This window comes from Lepisma saccharinum, chromosome 5 (genome assembly GCF_977018435.1).
Source record: "Lepisma saccharinum chromosome 5, izLepSacc3.1, whole genome shotgun sequence".
In the NCBI taxonomy this organism is placed as follows: domain Eukaryota; kingdom Metazoa; phylum Arthropoda; class Insecta; order Zygentoma; family Lepismatidae; genus Lepisma; species Lepisma saccharinum.
The window spans coordinates 24245099-24266870 of record NC_139233.1 but is presented as its reverse complement, the minus strand read 5'-3'; the positions used below and the strand labels follow the sequence as shown (position 1 = coordinate 24266870).

The 21772-nt window shown below is 37.2% G+C and overlaps 1 protein-coding gene across 1 annotated transcript in view; it reads right to left on the bottom strand.

Moving 5' to 3' along the window:
- Nucleotides 1–21708, bottom strand: part of Pbp95 (proximal sequence element A Pbp95) — a 72846-nt gene extending 51138 nt beyond the window's left edge. Inside the window, exons 1-4 of the mRNA XM_083122305.1 lie at nucleotides 21385–21708; nucleotides 10971–11260; nucleotides 9277–9478; nucleotides 5811–6067 (exon numbers count right to left, since the gene is read on the bottom strand). Coding sequence (XP_082978431.1) covers nucleotides 5811–6067; nucleotides 9277–9478; nucleotides 10971–11260; nucleotides 21385–21574 — 939 coding nt within the window. The 5' untranslated portion in view covers nucleotides 21575–21708. The remainder of the gene's footprint in view (nucleotides 1–5810; nucleotides 6068–9276; nucleotides 9479–10970; nucleotides 11261–21384) is intronic.
- Between the last annotated feature and the right edge of the window lie 64 nt (nucleotides 21709–21772).

Genomic DNA, 21772 nt, shown 5'->3' with positions numbered 1-21772 from the left:
ATAAGAATATGCATGCATTTATGTGATTTCACATTGAAGAGTACAGTGACACGTGCCACTTAACACCTGACTAATCAAATGCAGGCTTGTGCAAAATGTCATGCCACCGTGGTGCGATATATTGGTTTGTTCCCCAGTGACAAATGATGTGAAACCTCCCTGAAAGTTATGCTAAAATAACTTTCAATTAATTGATCCTCTTACGGACTTCTACCACTATATTTAATTTATAGGTAAACTAGACTAAAAATATATATACTGATCTGATATGTCTATAATAGTCTAATTTAACACAAAATGGTTTTACTGAATATGAAGGTATAATTCATCTTTTTGAAAGGCGCATGTTTAAATACACAGTTTGTTTTTCTAGGACAAAAGAAACATATTATGCACTTAGTTACATACAAAAAAATAAGAGTTTCATGAACCATTCATGTTCTTTAGGAAATATTTATAATTTTTATGTTGGTGATTTATCAGTATGTATATAATAATAAAACAACAAATTTCACCCAGATAAAACACGTATACAAGGTAAAATGAAACAAAAAATAAGAATTTCTTTTTTACATTTATATAGATAGGAGAACCCCAATTTTACGTTCCTGGGTATTTATTACATTTTCCTCCATTATATATTCAATCATCGATGGTCCCAACATAGAAAAATGTTATAAATTTATCCCCGATTTTACATTTTCCTGCATTCACTGTAAATACACATTTAAGTAAGTGATACAAAAAAACTTCTGCATGAAATAAATAAAGGATTCATTGTTGGGGAACCTGGGGTGAAATATTACTTTTCACAGCAATGATAGTAAATACTGTGTAGCTATTTGCAAAAGTATCTAGACCTGTGGTTCTCAACCTTTTTCAGTCCAGGACCCACCTTGAAGGATATTATACTTCATGGGACCCATAAGTATGGGTGCCGGCAGAATTACTTCTAGGAGTGCGCACCCAGTTTAGAACCATATTTTTGATAACATCAAATACTTTAAGAACACCTTTTTGATTTAAGCAGTCTCGATAGCAATGTGAAATGATGACAGTTTGCACCTCTCGGCAAAAGCATACACACACACACTAGGCAGTTGGAAATATCAAGCGACACCTTAAGTCTTCATGCATTTGACACAGATAATTAAGAACTCATTGCTGCAACCGAAACAAAAACTACAAATATCCAATTTCCTTGAGTGAAACATCAGAGAGATGCCGGTAATAAGCAATGGTTGAGTGCAATAGAAGAAATGTAGTTAGACTATGTACAACACGGGTTGAATTTAAATTGTTAAAGCAATATATCTCATTAACTTAAATGCAATAGGTTTTTAAGACAGAGTACATAAATTTTCGACCTCGACTTCGTGACCCACCAAACGTTCCCTTGGGACCGAGCAGTGGGTCTCGCCCCATAGGCTGAGAAATGATGATCTAGTCCCTTTGAAATAACTAGAGGGACCTGTGGGAATCATACGATCGCAGTTTGAGAAACTTCAGAATTTGATTTTGTAGCATTTAAAACTTATGGAGATTTCACCATGCGACACATGTTGAATGTCACTTGAAGATTTCATCAATCAAAATGCATGCTTATGTAGCCTGTCATGTTACTACTATGTGAAACCTTGCTACTGATTGGTTCATTCTCAAGTGCCACATGTCTCACGTCTTGTGAAATCTCCATTAGATTTACTTTACGGAAGAAGTGATAAATGAAAGCACACAAAGAATTATCCATGTGCACCCATAATCTGGCAATGGAGTGCAATATATGCTACTATATCACTAAGGGTGGCCTGATCTTGACTTGCCATAAAAAACATTGAAAAATGACAACTGTAATCTAACGAAACTGCATAAAACTGAAAAAAGTACCAACAATACAAAACTATTATGTAGAAATTTCAGCAAAAAATGCAGGTTCGACCACGACTAAACTCACGTCTCTTGTCATGCTGTGCGATTTCTCTATCAACTGAGCTACCAAGTCAGCCTGGCTTCACCTGAATTTTCGCTGAAACACTATATTACGACAAGTAAGACTTGAAGCTTTCCTGGCGACGAATGATGAATAGATTCTCTCGGGTTATCGACCAGGTAAGTTGCGGAAAATATTCCAAGCTCTCGAAAGCTTGGAATATTTTCCGCAACTCACCTGGTCGATAACCCGAGAGAATATATTCATATATTATGACAATCTAACACTACTATCCATGACAAAAAAATTGAGCCCCTCTTTAAAAGTTGTAAAATTCAAGCTTCAAGTATCTATTTTTTAATAAGCGTAATCTGAAAATTATTCTTCATTGCATTTTCTTATTCTAATGAAAAATTCACTAAAAAGTGTAGTTTTTCTTCCATTTTGCAAGAACGGGGGAGGGGGGAACTTAACACCATGCAGTTCATAATCTACTACTGATATAATATTGAGATATTTTATACTTGAAGACGGATTATTTTTGCACCTCTGTGGAAAAAGGTCAAATGCAGATCTTCATTAGATTCTTCAAAAACTGAAATTTAGGCAAAGATGCAATCTTGAAATGCATAATTGCATATTCAATGAAATTGTAAAAAGCCGTTTATATGACATATTTGATCCAAATCCAGAAGTTTAGCAAGTGCATCTTAAGTATGACCACGGATATAAATTATTATTCACCACTCCTAATATGGTAAACGCGCGGATGACGTATGGCGAGATGCGGCCAATCTCAGACTCCGCGGGCTGCAGGGACTTGCACAGTGTTGCCGCTTTGCTGCAGCTACACGGTCTACGCTGCGGGAATACTGGAAGTACTTTCCGTTGGTCTGATGGAAAACCTTGTGGCAGTGTAAAATAATGAATAAACAATTTGCCATACTATGAATGAAAGACATTTTCTTCGTATACTTTAGTTTTTGGGTAAAATTTTAGAATCCGCAAAACGTATTTCTTCAATTTTAGAGGAGAAAGTACTTACCGAAATGTCTTTCCGTACACTTGGAAAGGTCGTGGAAGTGTTTTTTCCCATCGCTTAATTTATTTCGCCGATAAATCATGTATTTTTGAAGATTAATGTCTCTCCAATTCACGAAAGCTGTTGCCTCTATGTCGTTCCACTACGTGAAACAAACGTTGTGTGTGTTCGATGATGTAACACCCGGTCAGTATTTCCAACCACACCGTTGTTTTCCAAGAATATGACAATTTTGAAGATGACAATTTTAACTGTTTGCCTAACCTAGTCGAACCTAACCTAACCTTGCCGTGCATGGTTCGTGGGGCTATCCGTGCATGGTTCGTGGGGCTACATGCATGGTTTGTGGGGCTATCCGTGCATGGTTCGTGGGGTTTTCGAACCTGGAGAAAGATACAAAATCAGTAACACGAAAGTAGGTATTTTTCGATGAAGAAGGTTGGCAACACTGCACACCCACTGATCATAAGCAACGCTAGTCAAGATTTGCCCGCCATATTGTGTGTAACTCAACCAAAAAACGAACGAACAATAATTACTCGATATGTGAAAAATTGAAATTATTTTCATGAAAAAAATGAAACGCCACCTTCAAGAATCCTTAGCAATGCAGAATACGTAAAAGTACCAATGTGAAAAAGAAGAAAATAAAGGAATTTCAGACGTTTCGCGGATACTAAAATTTTAATAATTTTTGTTACATTTTCTAGCTTTTATTCAATCTTTATACGAACGTACATTTTCTCCGTATTAATTTATGTCGCTTTTTTAAACAGAGTAAGTGCAACGATGAGCACAATTTGATGAAGGCGATAAAAGATCTTACCAAATATTCGAACCTGTGACTGCTGGGTTTCCCAGTCTCCTCTGTATAAAAAAAAATAACGTGCCTGCGATGTACAGGATGTACAGCAACTTCATAATAAAGGGGTGGGGGAAAGGTGCATGTAAGGGATCTTATGTATGTGTGTGAGTTCGGGAAATAATTCATGGTAGGAACACAAGAGTGATAAAAGAAATTTGCATTTGTCAATTACAGCATCTGAATAATGCTTCCCTGTCCACAACAATTTGCTACCTAACCAAAGCTTTTGGCTCACTGGTCAAAGCTGCTGGCTGAACGCAGAGTTTAAAGGGCTGCTGGCATAATGTGGCAACAAAGCGCACTTCGTCATAGCAACGAGACAGAAAACGTGTCAGCCAGTTGCCAAGAAAAACAATACTGTCTGTAGTTTTCAATTTGCAAAATATGAAAAGATAAGACATGGAAATTTTATTTTTATTCCATGCTCATCATTTGGATATGCTTTGCATCACCATTAGGTTGACCATTACAGAGCTTGCAACACTGTTATTAAACATTAATTGTGGCTGTTCCACAAATGAGAGCAACATTATATACGGCTGAAAGATTTTTACATAAACAAGCTTCAATCACAAGAAATTTCATATCTTTATGACTGGTTTACAAGAAGCTACACACAATAGATGATATTCAGCGAACAACTTCCCCCCACAATTCATTGCACAAAATCACGCCCGCTGGCATGATTCCGGCAAGCGTTTCAGAGAGTGTTGTAAACACAGCTGAAAGCATTGCGTTTACAGTTTTCGAGGCAGCGATTCAAGCTACAAATATAACAATGATATACTAAATGTAGTCCTTCGCATGTTGCTTAGTCTCGGAACAATGACCAAAGTATCTAAAAAGATGTCATTTGTCACAAAACAACACTGTATAAAGGTATGTAACATCCGAAAGACTAGGGAGCCTGTTTCTCATGGAAGTAATCGGATTATCCCATAACGTAACATGGCTAATGCTGTCCCCTTATAATCAAAGGATCCAAAATTCAATTCCCGGTGCAAGAACATTTTTAATGATACTAGTCCATCAGAGTATAAATAAAATTAAAAACACATTTTGTGTCGTGAAAACGATAAGTTATAGATATGTTCTGAAGTGCACTATTTTTTCGAAAGTAGTAACATATCATTGTCACTTTTTGTTTGTGTATTGAGACAAATATGATGAAAAGTGTATACAAATATATGCATACTGTGAACGCATATGCTGGTTCATAAACAACATTTCAACATTTTTTTTGTGAACATTTTAAGAGATCGTACAGCATACACACGTGTTGCAAAGCACCAGGATGTAAAGTAGCATAAAATTCATACAACGCTAGCCATAAACACAGTACTTGCCATTCAAATACGATTTATATTTCACCCTGAATTGGAAAAATCACGCCATCTTAACCACCGACGAAACTGTATGCAGGCATGGCATTTTCTCGCAATTAATACATATACGTATAATGTACAACACACATACACAACGCATTAATTCACCAAATGGAAACTTCATTTGAAGACATCTAATTATACAATTAAAAATGGTAAACACCGGGTTATTTTCATGCAGCATTTGCTTTCCATTCACGCTTGCTGTAGTTTATCGGAATGAGTGCCGGACCGCATGTGTTTGGGCCAGATTTCCCATCATGCTCTGCACCGCTGACGTCACATTGAATATCATCCATTGAATTCGACTTACATAAAAAACACACACAAAACTACACTTTTACGAACATCGTTGTTTGAATAGAGAACAGACAGAGCTATAATCAATTTGTCTTGCTTTTGTCTAAAAGTAGACACTTCTAGCTTTCCAATGAGGTATATTTGACTTGTTTCCTCCCACGGAGTACAATTTTACAAGCACGTAAACAGAGGGCTCAATATTTTTATCATGGATAGTAGACCTCAGCAAGGTACATTATTTTCCCCATGCACAATGAAATAGAGCAAACTGAGGCTCACTATACTCACAGTAACTGATGATATTTTCATCCAATCATATTCAGAGTATCTATTCTGGATAAGCTCATGAGATCTGCTCATGATGTCTTTTATCTGCACATCTATTCTTTTTAGCTTCTCTTCATGTTCATCGCATTTTGCCAAATCTTTTTCGGTTCTCAGCTTCCGCATGATATTCTCTTTCACAGTGAGAAGCTCGTTTGTCTTCAGTTCTACTGCATTTGCCCGCACTGCTGCTTTAAGCCTTCTCTGGTCAGTAAGTCGCCCTACATTAAAGAGACAAGACAAAACACTGCATACATTAATATGTACGTGCATGTGTGTGAGAGCGAGAGAGAGAGTGAAAGAAAGAAATGATGATATGGATAAGGGAAGAAAAAGGGAGGAGAAAATGAAAGAGGAAAGGGAGGGAGTGAGAAAAAAGTAAATAAAGAAAGGAAGGGGAAAACAAGAGAGATACCGTATTTGCCGGCATATAAGAAGGACTATTTTCCTTTTAAAATAGGTGTGGAAAAACAGGGTGCTTTTGATAGGCCGATACTCAGTTTTTGATTTCTGGTAATTTTCTCTGTTCTGAGGTAGACGATTTCCTTGAGATGTGTGAAGAAGAAGATTAAAATGTATTCTCTCCTAGTTAGATTAGGTAAATACTGTAAATTATAAATTCAGTGACACATATTTTTCCTAAAAACTGTGTATGAAAAAGACGAACATGGTAAATAGGGAGAGAGGGTATGTGAGAGACTGGAATGGAAATAAAGTTCATCTTAATATACACATGAAACATGCTTATGTAACCTCGTACCTGTTTATTTAATTCAAGTAATTTCAATATCCACATTGGAACATGATATGCTCATATATAAGCATGTTTCTTGTGTATACTAATATCAGAGCGTATAGAAGAGAAAGTGTGTGCACTTCGGTTTCTTCCCGTAAGCCAAGTGAATAGAGCGGTGCCCCACCGAAACACTGGCAGCACCTTCGCTTGCGGCGAGCGTCTTCTGCTTGCAGTGCGGCCGCGCTTTATGTAGAGAGTTGTGTTTTGTTGTATCAGAATAACATTGTGTACTTTTATTAAAGACAACGTTATTACGTTATTCACTTTAGTGTCGTTAGATTTGTGATTGATCCGTTGTGACTAGTTTGTGTTGTGTTCAACGCATTATTATTGTGTTTGAGACAGCAGCGAGCGAAAACTACAAGATGCCTATGTGTTTCGTACCCGGCTGTAGATCTAGATATGACCGCTGTTCTTCAGGTAGTAGACATTTTTTTTAGGCCACTAAAGACAAAATGGGAGTGTGCCATCCCTAGAACAGATAAAAAACTAAGTCATAATTGTTATGTGTGTGATATTCATTTTTCCTCTGACCGTTTAGTGAAAGTGCATTCGTTCATAGTGGATGGCGATACAGCAGAAATTCCACGACAAAGGTGGAAATTAAAACCAGAAGCTGTTCCTCATATATTTCCTAATCTGCCCAAATACATCTCTAAGACAGTTAAGAAGCGAAAATCTCCCATGAAAAGGCAATCCTTGCGGACAGATGATAATAAAGTAAGTACTCGTCGCAATGTATCATTAAGCTTATCAGTAGAGGATGATTTGCTTCACACTGCGGATGCTAGCTATACAATAGCATTGCTAAAGAAAAACTTAAGAATCAGAAACGCAATTAATTAGAACGCAGAATAAACTAAAGGTCGCACAGGCTAAAATATATTTGCTTGAAAAAGGCGTTAAAGACAACGGTCACACAGTCGAAACAGTTCGCGTCTCTTAGCAAAAATCAAAAAATTGTAATTGATACAATCTTAAAGAAATGCCAACTGAAAAGTAAGACAGGAATGAGACACAGTTCTGAGTTTATACTGGAGTCTCTTCTTTTAAAAATTAAGTCCCCAAGGGGTATAGACACTGTTTGCATCACGATTTGCTACCTTTGCCTTCTGAAGATCACTTAGAAAAATTGGTGAAGGGTCTTATATGTCCTTATGCAATCAAGCATAACCAGCAAAACTTGCTTTACTTTCTGGCGGAAACTGTGAATACAGGACTGAATCTCCTCTGACGTCTTCTGTTAATCAAATGCGAACTCTGGCAAGAGCAACCGAAAATAAAAATCTTTCGGTGAAGAAGCAAGCTGAAAATGAAATAAGGGAAAAATTTCCATTGTTGAAGATGAAATTCAAATACCGAACTGAGAAAACAACATACCGAACTTAAATGAACAAAGTGTTGGTAAATAATACTTGGCGTATCATTTGGCAGGATACATAGTGCGGTATATTTCCAAAGTGACGGATTGTAAACTGTGTACAACTTTTCTGCACGGGGAACCAACTAATGTACCTGCTCCACTTACGCTAATCCAAGCCTATGGTTCGGACGACGGCTGTAATACCTTACCTATGTATCGAAAAGTGTTTATGATGTTCTGCTACGAGTGGAAGAAGTTGTTGCAAAAAGAATTATCATGTGCTAATAGTTTATGGGGTGATATATTTTTTGAGTGTTTGGACAATTTAAATATAATTGCTGTAAAAACTACGCAATTAGGATGCTGTGAAGATCATGTGCTGCGTATGCTATCTAAACTCGTATTTCACTATCTGAAATGTCTATTTTTCTTCCGCACCAAAGAGATAAGAAAGGAATTAAGTGCCTCGAAGACAGCAAAATCATCTCGGAAATTCTCCAAACTATCCAGCTGCTGAGCTCTTCTCCAAACGTAAGTAACATGCATTTTTGTTTCTTATGTAGTTAGTTATGTAAGCAACGCGCCGTCTCAAACGTCACCACTGCCATCTAGGCGGTGGACCACGGCAACTCGGGGAGTGCGCACACTATTTCTTCTATACACTCTGCTAATATCTTACTGTATCCAAAGTGCCAAAACATGAACGAAAAGGCCTACCAGCACTATTATTTCCTATTTGTAACCTTTAAAAATTTGTCTCGTTGTGCTTTTATGGCATTAAATCTTAATGAAAAATAATATTAAAATATATCTTCTAACCTTTATCTCCCTGAGGCTCGTGTGCCTGTATTCCTGTTGAATTGATTGAGTGTAGCCAAAAGGGGCAGAAAAGTGAAGTAAAATAAACTACATCAATCAATCAGTCATTGTGATAGCAAACAATCTTGACCACAAGTATAATAACTTAATTTGTTTTTTGACTTCTTGACCTACTTGTTGATTTCCTTACTTTTTCTAAACTTTGATGACATTCTTGACTGGTTAGATGCCCTGATTATGGTTTTGCCAGATACGATAAAAAGTTGGAAAAAAGGGGTGACAGTCTTATAGTATCCCTGAAAGTCTATGCAAACGTGTAATGAGAAGAATTGTTGCAGTAAAGTAAGTCAAATTTTCAGAATGTGCCATTGATGTGGAAAAAAAACAACAAAAAATACAGAGCTCCTCTGCAGCCCTGCGAAAGAGTTAAAACAGAGCCACATGCTACTTACACTGCTTAATAAAGCTCGCTTCAACATTCAGCTCTGCCCTCTGCTGTTTGATGTACACATCTTCATTTGGTGGACAAGGATAAAACTGCCTGTCTTTGAAATATGGAGTCCCAAACATAAAGTACCACGTTCCTCTGGTATGCATCGGTCCCTGTTTTGTGCGATTGAATTTGGCATCTTCAATTTCCTTTGAAATTCTGTCCTGAAATGTAAAAAAAAAATATATTTTTGTACCAAGTATCTTTTGTTGGCAAATTAATGACAGTGCTTTTGTCACAACTGAAGTCCAGTTTTGGCTGGCTAAGTCTTGGATTGGATTGATTTGTTGTTTTAAGTCCACTTTATGCAAAGTAAGGCTAATCGGGACTGGACCTACAGTTTAAAGTGGGATCCGAACCACTATGTGCCTCCACCAGGTATCGAACCTGGGACCCCTCGATTACAAGGTGACAATGCTACCACTGCGCCATCGGGGAGGCCTCCGGCTGGTTAAGTCAGTTGAGACATTTGCCAGCCAGAGATGGAGTAGGAAGCAGTGACAGGACACTGCATTGCTTTTTACCATTGTAACCTTTTTAACGCAACTTACCTCTCTGTTTTTTAAACTTTGACTATTCTTGTTATCTCCTGATGAAGCCACATGAAGTGCTGAAAGCTAGAGGAAAACATTAAGTACATACATGCCCGTTCGGCGGCACTGGCGTACGCATCCTGTCTCAACTACAGCCGCCCGGGAACAAACAATGCAGTGACGCGGTACCATCTCCGCTTCAAATGCCGTACCCTTTTGTGAATCTTCGAAATTAATAGGATTTAACCATTAAACTGTGCAATGCGGAAGTGCGAAATTTTCTAAATTTCACGTAAGTAATTTTAAACCGCGTTTACAGCAACCATCATGAAAGGAAGTATTGTTGAATGATTTGCCTGGTTTCTGTAGGACATGCTATTTTTAGCCCCTTGCATCACATGTTTACTTTGGTAAGCTGCCACGGAGGATATGACAGACTAACAAAGCGAGTTGGATGAATTGAAATTATTAGAGTTTGAACTTTCATTCAGTGTGTGTGTGTGTGTGTGTGTGTGTGTGTTCCCCAGCTTGTGGCGTGTGACCAGCAGCAAGCTGTGGCATTGAGGCTTTTTTCTCCTCCAACAAGAGTAAAGGGCATATAAGAGGGAAAGAAGACCCAGTTTGTCACTGAGTGAAACTGACAATAAGTTATTAAGTATGGAATCTGAATGGGGAGACGAAGGCACCGCCAACGTGACGACTTTGGGAAGTGACTAAAGTGACGACGAGGGGACTCATGGTGGACCTTCGGACAATGAAAGAGAGAGTGCTCCTGATGACTTGCCCTCCCAAAAACCAACTGGACTATAGACCAAAGTATACTGAACAAAACGATGTATCATTTGTACCTGTAATGTTTTTAGTTCCGTAAATATACAATTCCGTTTAGAAGCATGCAGAACTTCAAATATCCCGCTGAAAAGATGCTCGGCGTCAGTGCAAATACCTGGAAAATCAGCCTCGGCGTCTAAGGGTTAAAGTTACTTCCAAGAACATTTACAGCATTCTATGGATTCCTCATCCTCATGTACAACTTGCAAAAATCATCACGCAAGCAGAATTGTGGCCAAACAATTGTCAAGCATTGGAATTGGAATTCACTGTATCTACATGTGCTATTTACCTGTTTATTGATACACATCCTTAAAGCTGTGAGCAACTTATTAAGTGTCTCCTGCAGAACTTGCTGGCATGCTGCATTCAGTGCCAGGCAATTTTCAGGGCACACCGGAACATCTCTATCTAACAAGTCAACTTCTAATATATCGTCTACATCTGACAGAGCTGTGCTGGGAACATAACTACTTCCTCCTGGGCCCGGAGTGTCTGCTGATGACCATGTATGAGAAGCACCTGAGAGTAAATGCTGCTGGTAGCTGCTAGCAAATGATGGAGACGTTGAAACTTCGCAACCTATGGAGAAAGAACATTTAGGTGGATATAAGGCCACTGAAACAATAAATTAATAAATAAAAAATTAGGGCTGAGCTGATACTACTTTGAAGCGATATTGATGTCAATACTCATACCGATACTTGAAAATTGAAATAATTGAAAGTTGTTCAAAATATTGGTATTCCACTATGCATCAATTTACCAACACTGTTGCTTCAAAATGTTCAATAATTACATCAGATTATTAAATTAAATGTTACATTATTACAACATTTATTTTTTCCACACAAAACTGGTACAAAATAAAAAGACACTTTGAAATTTGCAAAATTTCCAGGATTATTAGTCTGCACGAAAGTGTCACGCAGCATTCTTGCGGAGCACGTGAAAGACCAAAATGCCAGAAAAGAATCGGCTGGTATCAGTAAATAGGTTCCAATCGATACTTTCCAATACCAATACATTGGCATCACTATCAGCTCAGCCCTAAAACAAATAAATGCAGATGTTAAGTTCTGCAATCATTTTTCACAATTGCACAATGCTTATCATTAGGGCCTGGAAAGTTATGCACTTATACCTAAAATATGCATGCATATATGAGCTATGGAGATGCCAAATAAGCACTTTAGAAAAATCACCATACCATTTTTAAATATGTTCTTTCAGTTACTGTAAAACCCTTACATGTAAGCAGATAGGGTGACCCGGGGTAATTATTCGACACAGAAAATGGGGGTAAATATTGGACAGGGTTAACTTGTAATGATGAAGTAAGGTCAATGTTTCAAAGTATCTCTAGTGCCTCCCCGATGGCGCAGTGGTAGCATCGTTGCCTTGTAATCAAGGGGTCCCGGGTTCGACACCCTGTGGAGGCACATAGTGGTTCGGATCCCACTTTAAATTGTAGGTCCAGTCCCAATTAACCTTACTGTGCATAAAGTGTACTTAAAGCACCAAATCAATCAAATCAAAATATCTCTAGGCTCAGGAACGAAATATTCCTTACTCCTCAGTCTGATCAAGTAATTATTGAAGATGATGTGAAAAGTGAAACCTAGTATAGCATCTCAATATGTTTTGTTGTAGTGGTTTGATTAAAATACATTATTGTGCAATGTTTGTAGGCCTACTTGAACAAAGCTGTCTAAAAAGTTTAAAGTTTTGAAAAGTTATGTATTTAGTTTTTAGCTATAACTGTATTTAGTACTAATCAGTTCAGTTAGGTAGTTGTAGTTTGGTGACAGACAGCACCTTAATATGCTTAAATTTACTTGTTACAGTTTGTGTGATTAAAAAACAACATTTGTGCAATGTTTGTACTTGAACAAAGCAGAAATGATTAAAAGGTTGCCCGAAAAACTAGAAGTTTTGCTAATTTTTACTAGATTTCACTGTTATACATTTTTTACAGCAGTCACGTGGTGTTCATTAATTACCTCACACACAGCACCTATAGTACACACCATTGTCCAGCATTTAACCCCTGTAGCTCATCTCTGTACTGTGCAGAACAGATTGAAAACTACTGTCCAACAATTACCAAGGGCAGGGTAATTTTTGGACAAAGTTTTATTTTTTTCTACTCCTGAAAGGAATTAGTAAATTTCAACAATGGTACCTGACAGATATATCAAATAGTCATTACCAAAAAAATTACTGGCTAGAAAAGTACATAAATGTGGTAGATACGGTACAAGTTTGATTTTTGTCCAATATTTACCCCAGGTCACCCTATTTGTTCTTTTTTCAACTAATGCGATTCAGCATATAATAAAACTAAACATTGTAGTTCGGAATTCTTCCACATATTCTTGTTTACATTACACCAGTGTTTGATAAATGAAAGAAAAATTACTTACAGATCATGATTGCACTCAATTACAATATATCTCAAATTTACAAACTTGAAACTCCTTCTGTTTTCAGCAAGAATATTTTTATACTCAGAAGAAAGAAAAATTCACTCTACTTCAAAAGATAAAATTGGATGATATTTTAAGGCAACAGTAACTGAAACGTCAAGTTCAAGATCATCTAAACATTTGTAATTGCATTGTTGTCCTTTCTCCCTCAACAACAGATGACATAATAAGTCTTTAATATCCTTGTTGTGTAAAAATGGAGAATAAACAGAGGTGACGGAAGAAAATAGCAAGTTAATATGTCCAATGCACAGACGAAAAATACAATTTTAGTAGTGGTTGTTGGATCTAAAATATGCAAAAAGTTTATATCTATGATTCATATATGCAATTGCATAAGCATTTATCAAAAAACATTTAAATATGCATTTCCACATGGAATATGAAAAAGCATTACTATCTGGGCCCTACTTATAACTTTCAACTCAAAATGTATAAAAAAAAGTCCCACCAAAATTTTTATCTCAGAAAAAACAAATAATGTGTTAAGAAGTTACATGGAGGAAACAGTTGTATCACAACCCTCGTAAGAGAGTTAGAAAGCTAATTTTACATTATTGGTTTTGAGGCATACAACTATTAATGCAGACACTGGCCACAAGCCCTGTGAAATTATGAGGTAGAAGGTTTAACCTGGCAGTTGGAGCCAAAACAGATTTTCTTCTGCTCGCAGTTTCTCGGGTTATCACATGTGGGTATCCATCCACTGGCAGAAGCTTTGGAAACAGTACATGCTTTGTTTTCTACCTACCAGGAAGTGTTCTTTCCTTCCCGTGGGGAATCCGAGTCCTTTGTTGCCACATAGTCACGGAAGTGGATTTTCTGGTAGTGGAGAGGTCAGTGCTTGTCGTAATGGAAATAATTTTGCTTTGTTTTGCGTTGATTGCATTCATGTTGTGTGTGGTTTTGATTGAGTGTGTGAGGAAAGAAAAATCGTTGCATTCAGAAGCCCTGGAAATAGTTGGCAATGTTTACAGGTTTTTTCAAGAAGAATTTAATGTCATGGTTCTCACGAACCGCTCCCATGTGTGAGCCTCGTAATGGATAGGACTGTGAAAGCCACGGCGGTGTCCAAAAGGAGTGTTTGCCATATTTTGAAAGAGAAGCAAGAAGCTGAAGAAGGAGGATCCACATTAAGGACACCTGGTGAAAAATGATCATGTCGAAGGCGTAATAAGAGAATTGCAGATAATTTTGATAGAGAAGTCATTCGGCATACTGTATAAGAAATGTACAGAGAAAACAACATACCAAGCCTTTCAGAAATTTATGAACGTGTAAAGGAAAGCATTTTATTTGTGGGTTCTATTTGGAGTTTCAGACAGGTGATAAAAGATATAGGTTTTGTGTATAAGAAAAATGATCCAGGGAGAAAATTACTGATGGAAAGAAAATACGGTGTCAATAAAGAAATGCATTTTTGACAAGAAAATACGGTGTCAATAAAGAAATGCATTTTTGACAAAAATGAGATGCTTTTGAGCCAGTGGGCAACTCATTGTTCATCTGGACAAAATGTGGGTCAATGCCCATCACAAAAAAAAAAAAAATGTGGGTGGAGAAAGAGGGGGACCTTCCACTGACAGTGCCACTGGGAAAAGATCAAAGAATTACGCAGGATCCTCCAGTGGCTTCATAAACAACACTCTCTTGGTGTTCCGGTCACGATTGACTAAAGATTACCATGAAGAAATGGACAGATACAGGTTTAAAAAAATGGTCTTTGGAACAACTATTACCTAAAAGCCCCATCAAAATATTATTGTAATGGACAACGCACCTTACCATTCCAGGGAAGTGGAGAAACCACCCATCTAAAAGCCGAAAAGATGAAATGCAACAATGGCTCATAAAAAAATCATATTCTGTTTGACGAAGGAATGAATAAAACGACATTGTATGAACTTGTTTCGTTGAAAAAAGACAGGATCAGGAAATATGAGATTGATAATTTGGCAGTAGCGGGGGGACATACGGTACTTCGTTTGACCCTTATCAATATCAATTCAATAGCATTGAACTGAAATGGGCACAAGTTAAGTGGCTAAGTGAAACATTTCTTCTAAAATGGCTAACGTAGAATCACTTTTCATCAAAGCTGTCAATTATGTGTTATCTGATGATGACTGGAGAAAAGCATGTGAACACGTAGTTAAAGAAAAGAATTTTATTGGGAAAAGGATGCATTGTAGGACAAATTGTGTGATAGCTTTGTGATCCACTGACTCGGAGGAGAGCGAAGAGGAAGGAAACAGCACAGAAGAATCAGATTTCTCGGACGGGGAAGGGATTCACTGTCTCAGTCCTTGAAGGTAAGTCTCATGTCAACAAAAACTTCTTCCTATAACCTATGAATGCTGCTGGGGCATTACATATGAAACTACCCCTCAACCTCATTTTTAATAATAAATGCAATACTCTAAGTTTATCCTACTTTGTTAATGAACAATCTAAAATTGTAATTTGCACAAAAAATTCAAGTATTATACATAATTAACCTTTTGAGTCCCAAGGCCACTTTCACATGTAACCCCCTTGGTCCCGAGCCTATTTTGAGCAAAATGCAGAGTTTCAATTAAATGAGTGTAGATTGGAGGCTAATTGCCCTAGAGAGATGAGTGATATACCGTTGTATGCGGAATGAACCAGAGATTCAGACTATATGAAATTTATGTAAATTCGGTGTATATGAGGTGGGATGAGGGGGCTAAATCTCAAAAAGTTCGGAAAAAATGGGGTCCCCCATCCCCACAAGAAAAAAGTACATGACAGTGTCGACATGCACCAAAAATTATCGCTGACATGTAAGGAACACAAAAATATTTGCATTATTATCATATGACCAATGTAATGTGAGTTGTACCCCCAAAAGTAATGGTCGGCACGCCACTGATTCAAGCTTCAAAATGCAGCGGTATCTTGAAACGACTTTAGCTCAGAGACTATTTGCCCTGGAGATATTAACGATATACCGTTGTACGCAGAATGAATCACAGATTCAGAAGATATATAATTTATGCACATTCAGCGTATATATGGAGGGGGAAAGGGGGGGAATCCCCTGAAAATACTTTTTTAAAAAATGGGATTTCTCCCCCCCCCCCCAAAAAAAAGGATATGAAAAGTTCGAAATGCACATAGAAATTATCGCTCGCATGTAAGAAACAGAAAAATATTTGCATCATTGTCACATGACCAATGTAACGCGAGTTGTACCCCTGAAACGAAATGCTTGTACGCCACTGTCTCAAGCTTCGGAATTGAGCGAAATGCAGTTACATTGAAATGACTATAGCCCAGAAACTAAATGCCCTAGAGATATGAAAGACACACCGTTGTATGCAGAATGATTCACAGATTCAGACGATATATAATTTATGCACATTCGGTGTATCTATGTAGAGAGAAAGGGGGAAATCCCCTGAAAAATACTTTTTTTTTAAAAAAAAAATGGGGTTTCTCCCCCCCCCACAAAAGGATATGAAAAGTTTGTGTCTGCTGTGTCCCCAAAAGGCTTATAGTCGACCATGGCTGCCCCCCATGATCTCAGTTCTGATGACCGGGAGGATATGGATACAGACTCCAAGTGGGATGAACAAGCTTGACACTACCCCTGATATATCATCAGAGTCTGATTCTGATGATATGTCACAACTTTCATGGACGAAAAGCTAGAACGCAGTGAAAAATTAGCGCCGATTCTTGCAGCTGCTTGAAATTCTAATTTTAGACAATGCAGGGTAACCTGTGTTGCAACTTGTAGAACACTTGTGCTCAAAAACAAATGTTTCCTTCAGCGTGCCTCGAAATTCCATTCTCACAACGCAGATTCAACAACCCGTCTTCCCCCACCCCCTGCTTGCGCCCACACGGAAAACTTTTATTTTGACATCGGATACTGATAAACAAGCTTCCTTCGAATGCAGTTACCAGGCGGGAGTGAAAATCATTGCTTTAGAACAACAAAGCCAGTCTTCCTTTGTCGGCAAAAAATTTCCCTTGAAAAGAGACGCAAAAGAGAAGTCCATTTTCCCACCTTTTCCCCTCCATTTTCATGAAGAAAAAAAAATTGCAAGAAACATTTGTGTTAAATACATGTGTTAGGAACAATATAAAAAAATTGAAATTCTAGCTAAAAATAGAAAAGTTATAACGTAAAAACTACGACCTTGACCCAGCATCTCGATCGAGACACTTGGGACTGCGAGGGTTACATTTGGGTATCTCGACTGAGACGCTTGGGATCCAAAAGGTGAAGTTAGAAGGTATCTCACATATTGTCAATTTATTTTAACTTTTTTGATTTACTTGTGTTTTGTATTGTCTCCCAACCGTGAAACTGTAAGAAAAATGTTGCTTAACTATCATAGAATAGTTACTTTAATATAAAATATGTAGTCAGCATGTCCCACCGTGACAATGGAATGTTCCTGCTAAATGAATTAGGTCATGCTGTTTCAGTCGTAAACTCATTCCCATTAAGAGCTTGCACCCACAAATGACTGCTCACAGCATGGCCTGTCGCCACTTTTGCTCACTTGCACAGAAATCGGTGGCAACAATGCCCTGCAGATGACAGAGGTGGTTTTGGTGGGAGCTGTGCCAGGTTAAACCTTCTGTCTGAAGAAAGGGTAGAAATATGACATCCCGGGCCAAAGTCTTCTCATTTCACGGTAAAATTTTAGTATACACGAAACCTGTACACTTTTGAAAGGTGTTTTTTCCCATTGCTTAATTTATTTCGCCGGTAAACCATCTACTTTTAAAGATTAACGTATCTCCAATAAACGAAAGCTGTTGCCTCTATGTCCTTCCACTACGTGAATCAAATGTTGCGTGCATTCGATGATGTAACCCCCGGTCAGTGTTTCCAACCACACCCTTGTTTTCCAAAAACGACAATTTTGAAGATGACAATTTTAACTATGTTTGCCTAACCTAACCGTGCATGGTTCATGGGGCTATTTATGAATGGTTCGTGGGGCTATTTATGAATGGTTTGTGGGGCTATCCATGCATGGTTCGTGGGGTTTTCGAACCTGGAAAAAAATACAAAATCAGTAACACGAAAGTAGGCATTTTTCGATGAAGAAGGTTGCAACACTGCATAACCACTAATCATGGACAACGCTAGTCAAAATTTCTCCGCCATATTGCGTGTAACACAAGCGAAAACGAACAAACAAGAATTACTCGATATGTCGAAAATCGAGATTATTTGCGAAAAAAAATGAAATGGCACCTTCAAAAATCCTTAGGAATGCAGAATACGTAAGTGCCAATGTGAAAAAGAGGAAAATAAAGGAATTTCAGACGTTTCGGGAATACTAAACTTTTAATCTTTTGAGTTTAGCTAGACCGTAATGAACACATTATTTGCATTCCGTATAAAAACTCTAAACAATATTTGGGCATTTTCTGTTCCCTCGAACATTTTACTGATAATATTCTAAGAAGAAATGGGGGGAGGGATATGTTCAGCATATATGATGGTTTCGATTTTTGTTATTAAGCATAGGTTTTCTGACACTTTTGGCTAATTATTCAAGTTCAAGGTCTAGGTTCAAGTCCCAGGCTAGCATGAGTGTTCTTTGTCAGTATCCATCAATTTTCGTCTCATCACCACAAGTGGCAGAAAAGTCTAAATTTAAATCACTGATATCTGTTGGACACGTTTTCTCTCTTCAATGTTATCAGTAAAATGTCTGAGTGGAAATGAAATGTTCTTATCTTCAACATAATATTGCAAGGAATCAAATTTTATTTTTGGCTTAGCTAAACTGAAAATACACAGAAATAAAGAAATTCAAAACTGGTCAGTTGGGTTTTATGCCAATGTATATCCAAGATTTTCCTTTTGGGTACTAATTTACTATAGTTCAAACAGATTTCTTCATTTTTACACAAGAAACTACTTACCGTAATAAGTTCCTGTAGCATTGTCTAACATCTCGAAGGTGTTTTCTGTCATGTCTGAATGTATCATAGCAGATTTTTTTTTAACTAGGTTTGCCTAACCTAACTAAACCTAACAATGTTTCTTGGGGATGGAACAAGTTTTGGTACTATTATAGTATAAGGGGAAACACCTATAAATCATATATTTCACACTTTTTTACATTGTTAACGTACTATTTTGGAATGTGGAACATTTCCTAAGGTGAAATAATGCATTTCTAACTAAGATAATGTCTATTTCTTACATTTACCATTTTAGTACTATTATAGTATAAGGGAAACACCTATAAATCATATATTTCGCACTTCTTTACCCGAATTTTAACTGTTTGCCTAACCTAACGTTACGTAATATTTCTTGGTAAAATTTGTTCCATTCCCAAGAAAAATTGGCAAATGACTGTTATATCGGAGACACATTTCTTCATTTCTACAGAAGAAACTACTTACGGAAATGCGTTTCTGTAGTATTTCGAAAGTTCGTGGAGGTATTTTCTCACCGTAGAATGCTGCACAACAAGAATTAAACACTTTTGATTTAATAAACTTGCATTTTGTGCAAAGCGACAACATTATGTCGTTGTTTCCATTATGTAAATGCAGATGGCGCAAGCGTAGAAAATCACGCAGTCTCGCCAGTGTTTCCAAACGTGCCTTTTTTTTTACCAGAATTTTAATATATTTTTTTTTTAACTATACTTACCTAACCTAATCTTGCCGGAAATGGTTTGTGGGGCTATCGTGAATGGTTTTTGGGGCAATCGGGAATGTTTTTTGGGGTTACCTGTCAATGGTTTGTGATGACATAACTGAACACGAAATAGGTATTTTTCGGTTAAGAAGATTGAAACACTGCATACCCACTCCAAATTGACAAAACACAAGCACTATGCACGATGATCCAAAACTGTGCGCGCCATATTGTATGTTCCGCAACGGAAGAAAGGATCCAAAAGAATTATTCGTAATGTGAAAAATCGAAGTTATTTTTTTAAAAAAAAGCATAATGGCACCTTCAACTATGTTCCACAATACACAATTGGGGTAACACTTGTTCCACAATACACAATTGGGGTAACACTTTACTTTACCGGAGACGGATTTCTTCAAATTTACAGGAGAAAGTACTTACGCAAATCATTTTATGTATCGTTGTTGATGTTCGGGAATGTAGCTTTGATCCATTTTAATGCGAATGCATGTGGTTTTCGACGAAATCTATTTCCGACGTGCTATTGCTGCTGCCGCCATTTGCTTTCTGCACGAGTGCACAATACGCTCTCGTATTGTCCGTATATGCTAAATTGAACGAAAGGAGTGCTAATGGAACCTAACCTAACAGGCCTAACCTAACCTAGTAGGCATACCTCGTCCCCGTGATGGTTTGTGGGGCTATCGTGAATTTTTGGGCTAATGTCAATGGTTTTTGGGGCTACCCGTGGATGGTTTGTGGGAATTAAGGAACAACAGTAAGTACTTGTTAATGTAAGAAATAGACATTATTTTCATTAGAAATTCATTATTTCACCTAAAGAAATGTTCCGCAATGCAGAATAGTACGTTAGCAATGTAAAAAATTGCGAAATAAATCATTGATAGGTGTCTCCGGTATAGTAAAGTAGTACCACAATTGGTAAGTACGAACTATTTAAAACTGAAAATATCCGATAGAAATGTGTCTCCGATATAACAGACATTCACCGAAAAATTATGTAAGTTTAGGTTAGGCAAACATACTTAAAAAAAAAAATCCGCTATGATTCATTCACACATGACAGAAAACACCTTCCAGATGTTAGACAATGCTACAGGAACTTATTACGGTAAGTAGTTTCTTGTGTAAAAATGAAGAAATCTGTTTGAACTATAGTAAATTAGTACCATAATGAGCACTGTTTGGACTCGGAAAGTTATGTTGAAAAAAAACAACTTGAAAATTACCTTACACACTTTTCATGGACAAGATATTCTCCGCCGACAAGCGACAGTAAATATCGTGTAAATCAGAACCTTAGTAGAATGCATTTAGGGTCTTTATTTTAATGCTAAGGGAACCAAACCTAACCTAACCACGAAAGCATATATTGAAGAAAACCTTAAGTAATCACTAAAACTTCGCAGCATGTGTTAACAGATGTACATCGAAATCGAACCATGTAAAAATTGCATTCGTAGCATGATGAAATCGCAATACAACAAAAGGAACTTGGGCCCTCATTAATTTTTTTAAAAAATCAGTTGATCCTGCTCAATACTAACCTACTACAAAACATTTTTCTTCGAATTTCAATTGTTGTATAGATCGAACGTCCTTTTCATCCACTTCACATTCGCTATCGACATCACTTTCATCACTACTGACTTGGTATCTTTTGATATTTGTTTTAATTACGCTTTGAATCTTTGCTATGTCCTCGTTAATACTATCTTCTTCTCTTTCATCTGACATAATTACTGTTGATATATGAACATGTACATGCAAAAATAACAATTATTTCTGTAGTTATTAAACAAATCATCTATAATTCGCACACAAAAAAAGCAATGTGGAAGAATGTTTATTGAAAATGGTTTCTACTAGCACAGATTATATATAGTTATAGTTTTCTAGTTTCTGCACAGAATATATTCCTCGGACTTCTTCTTT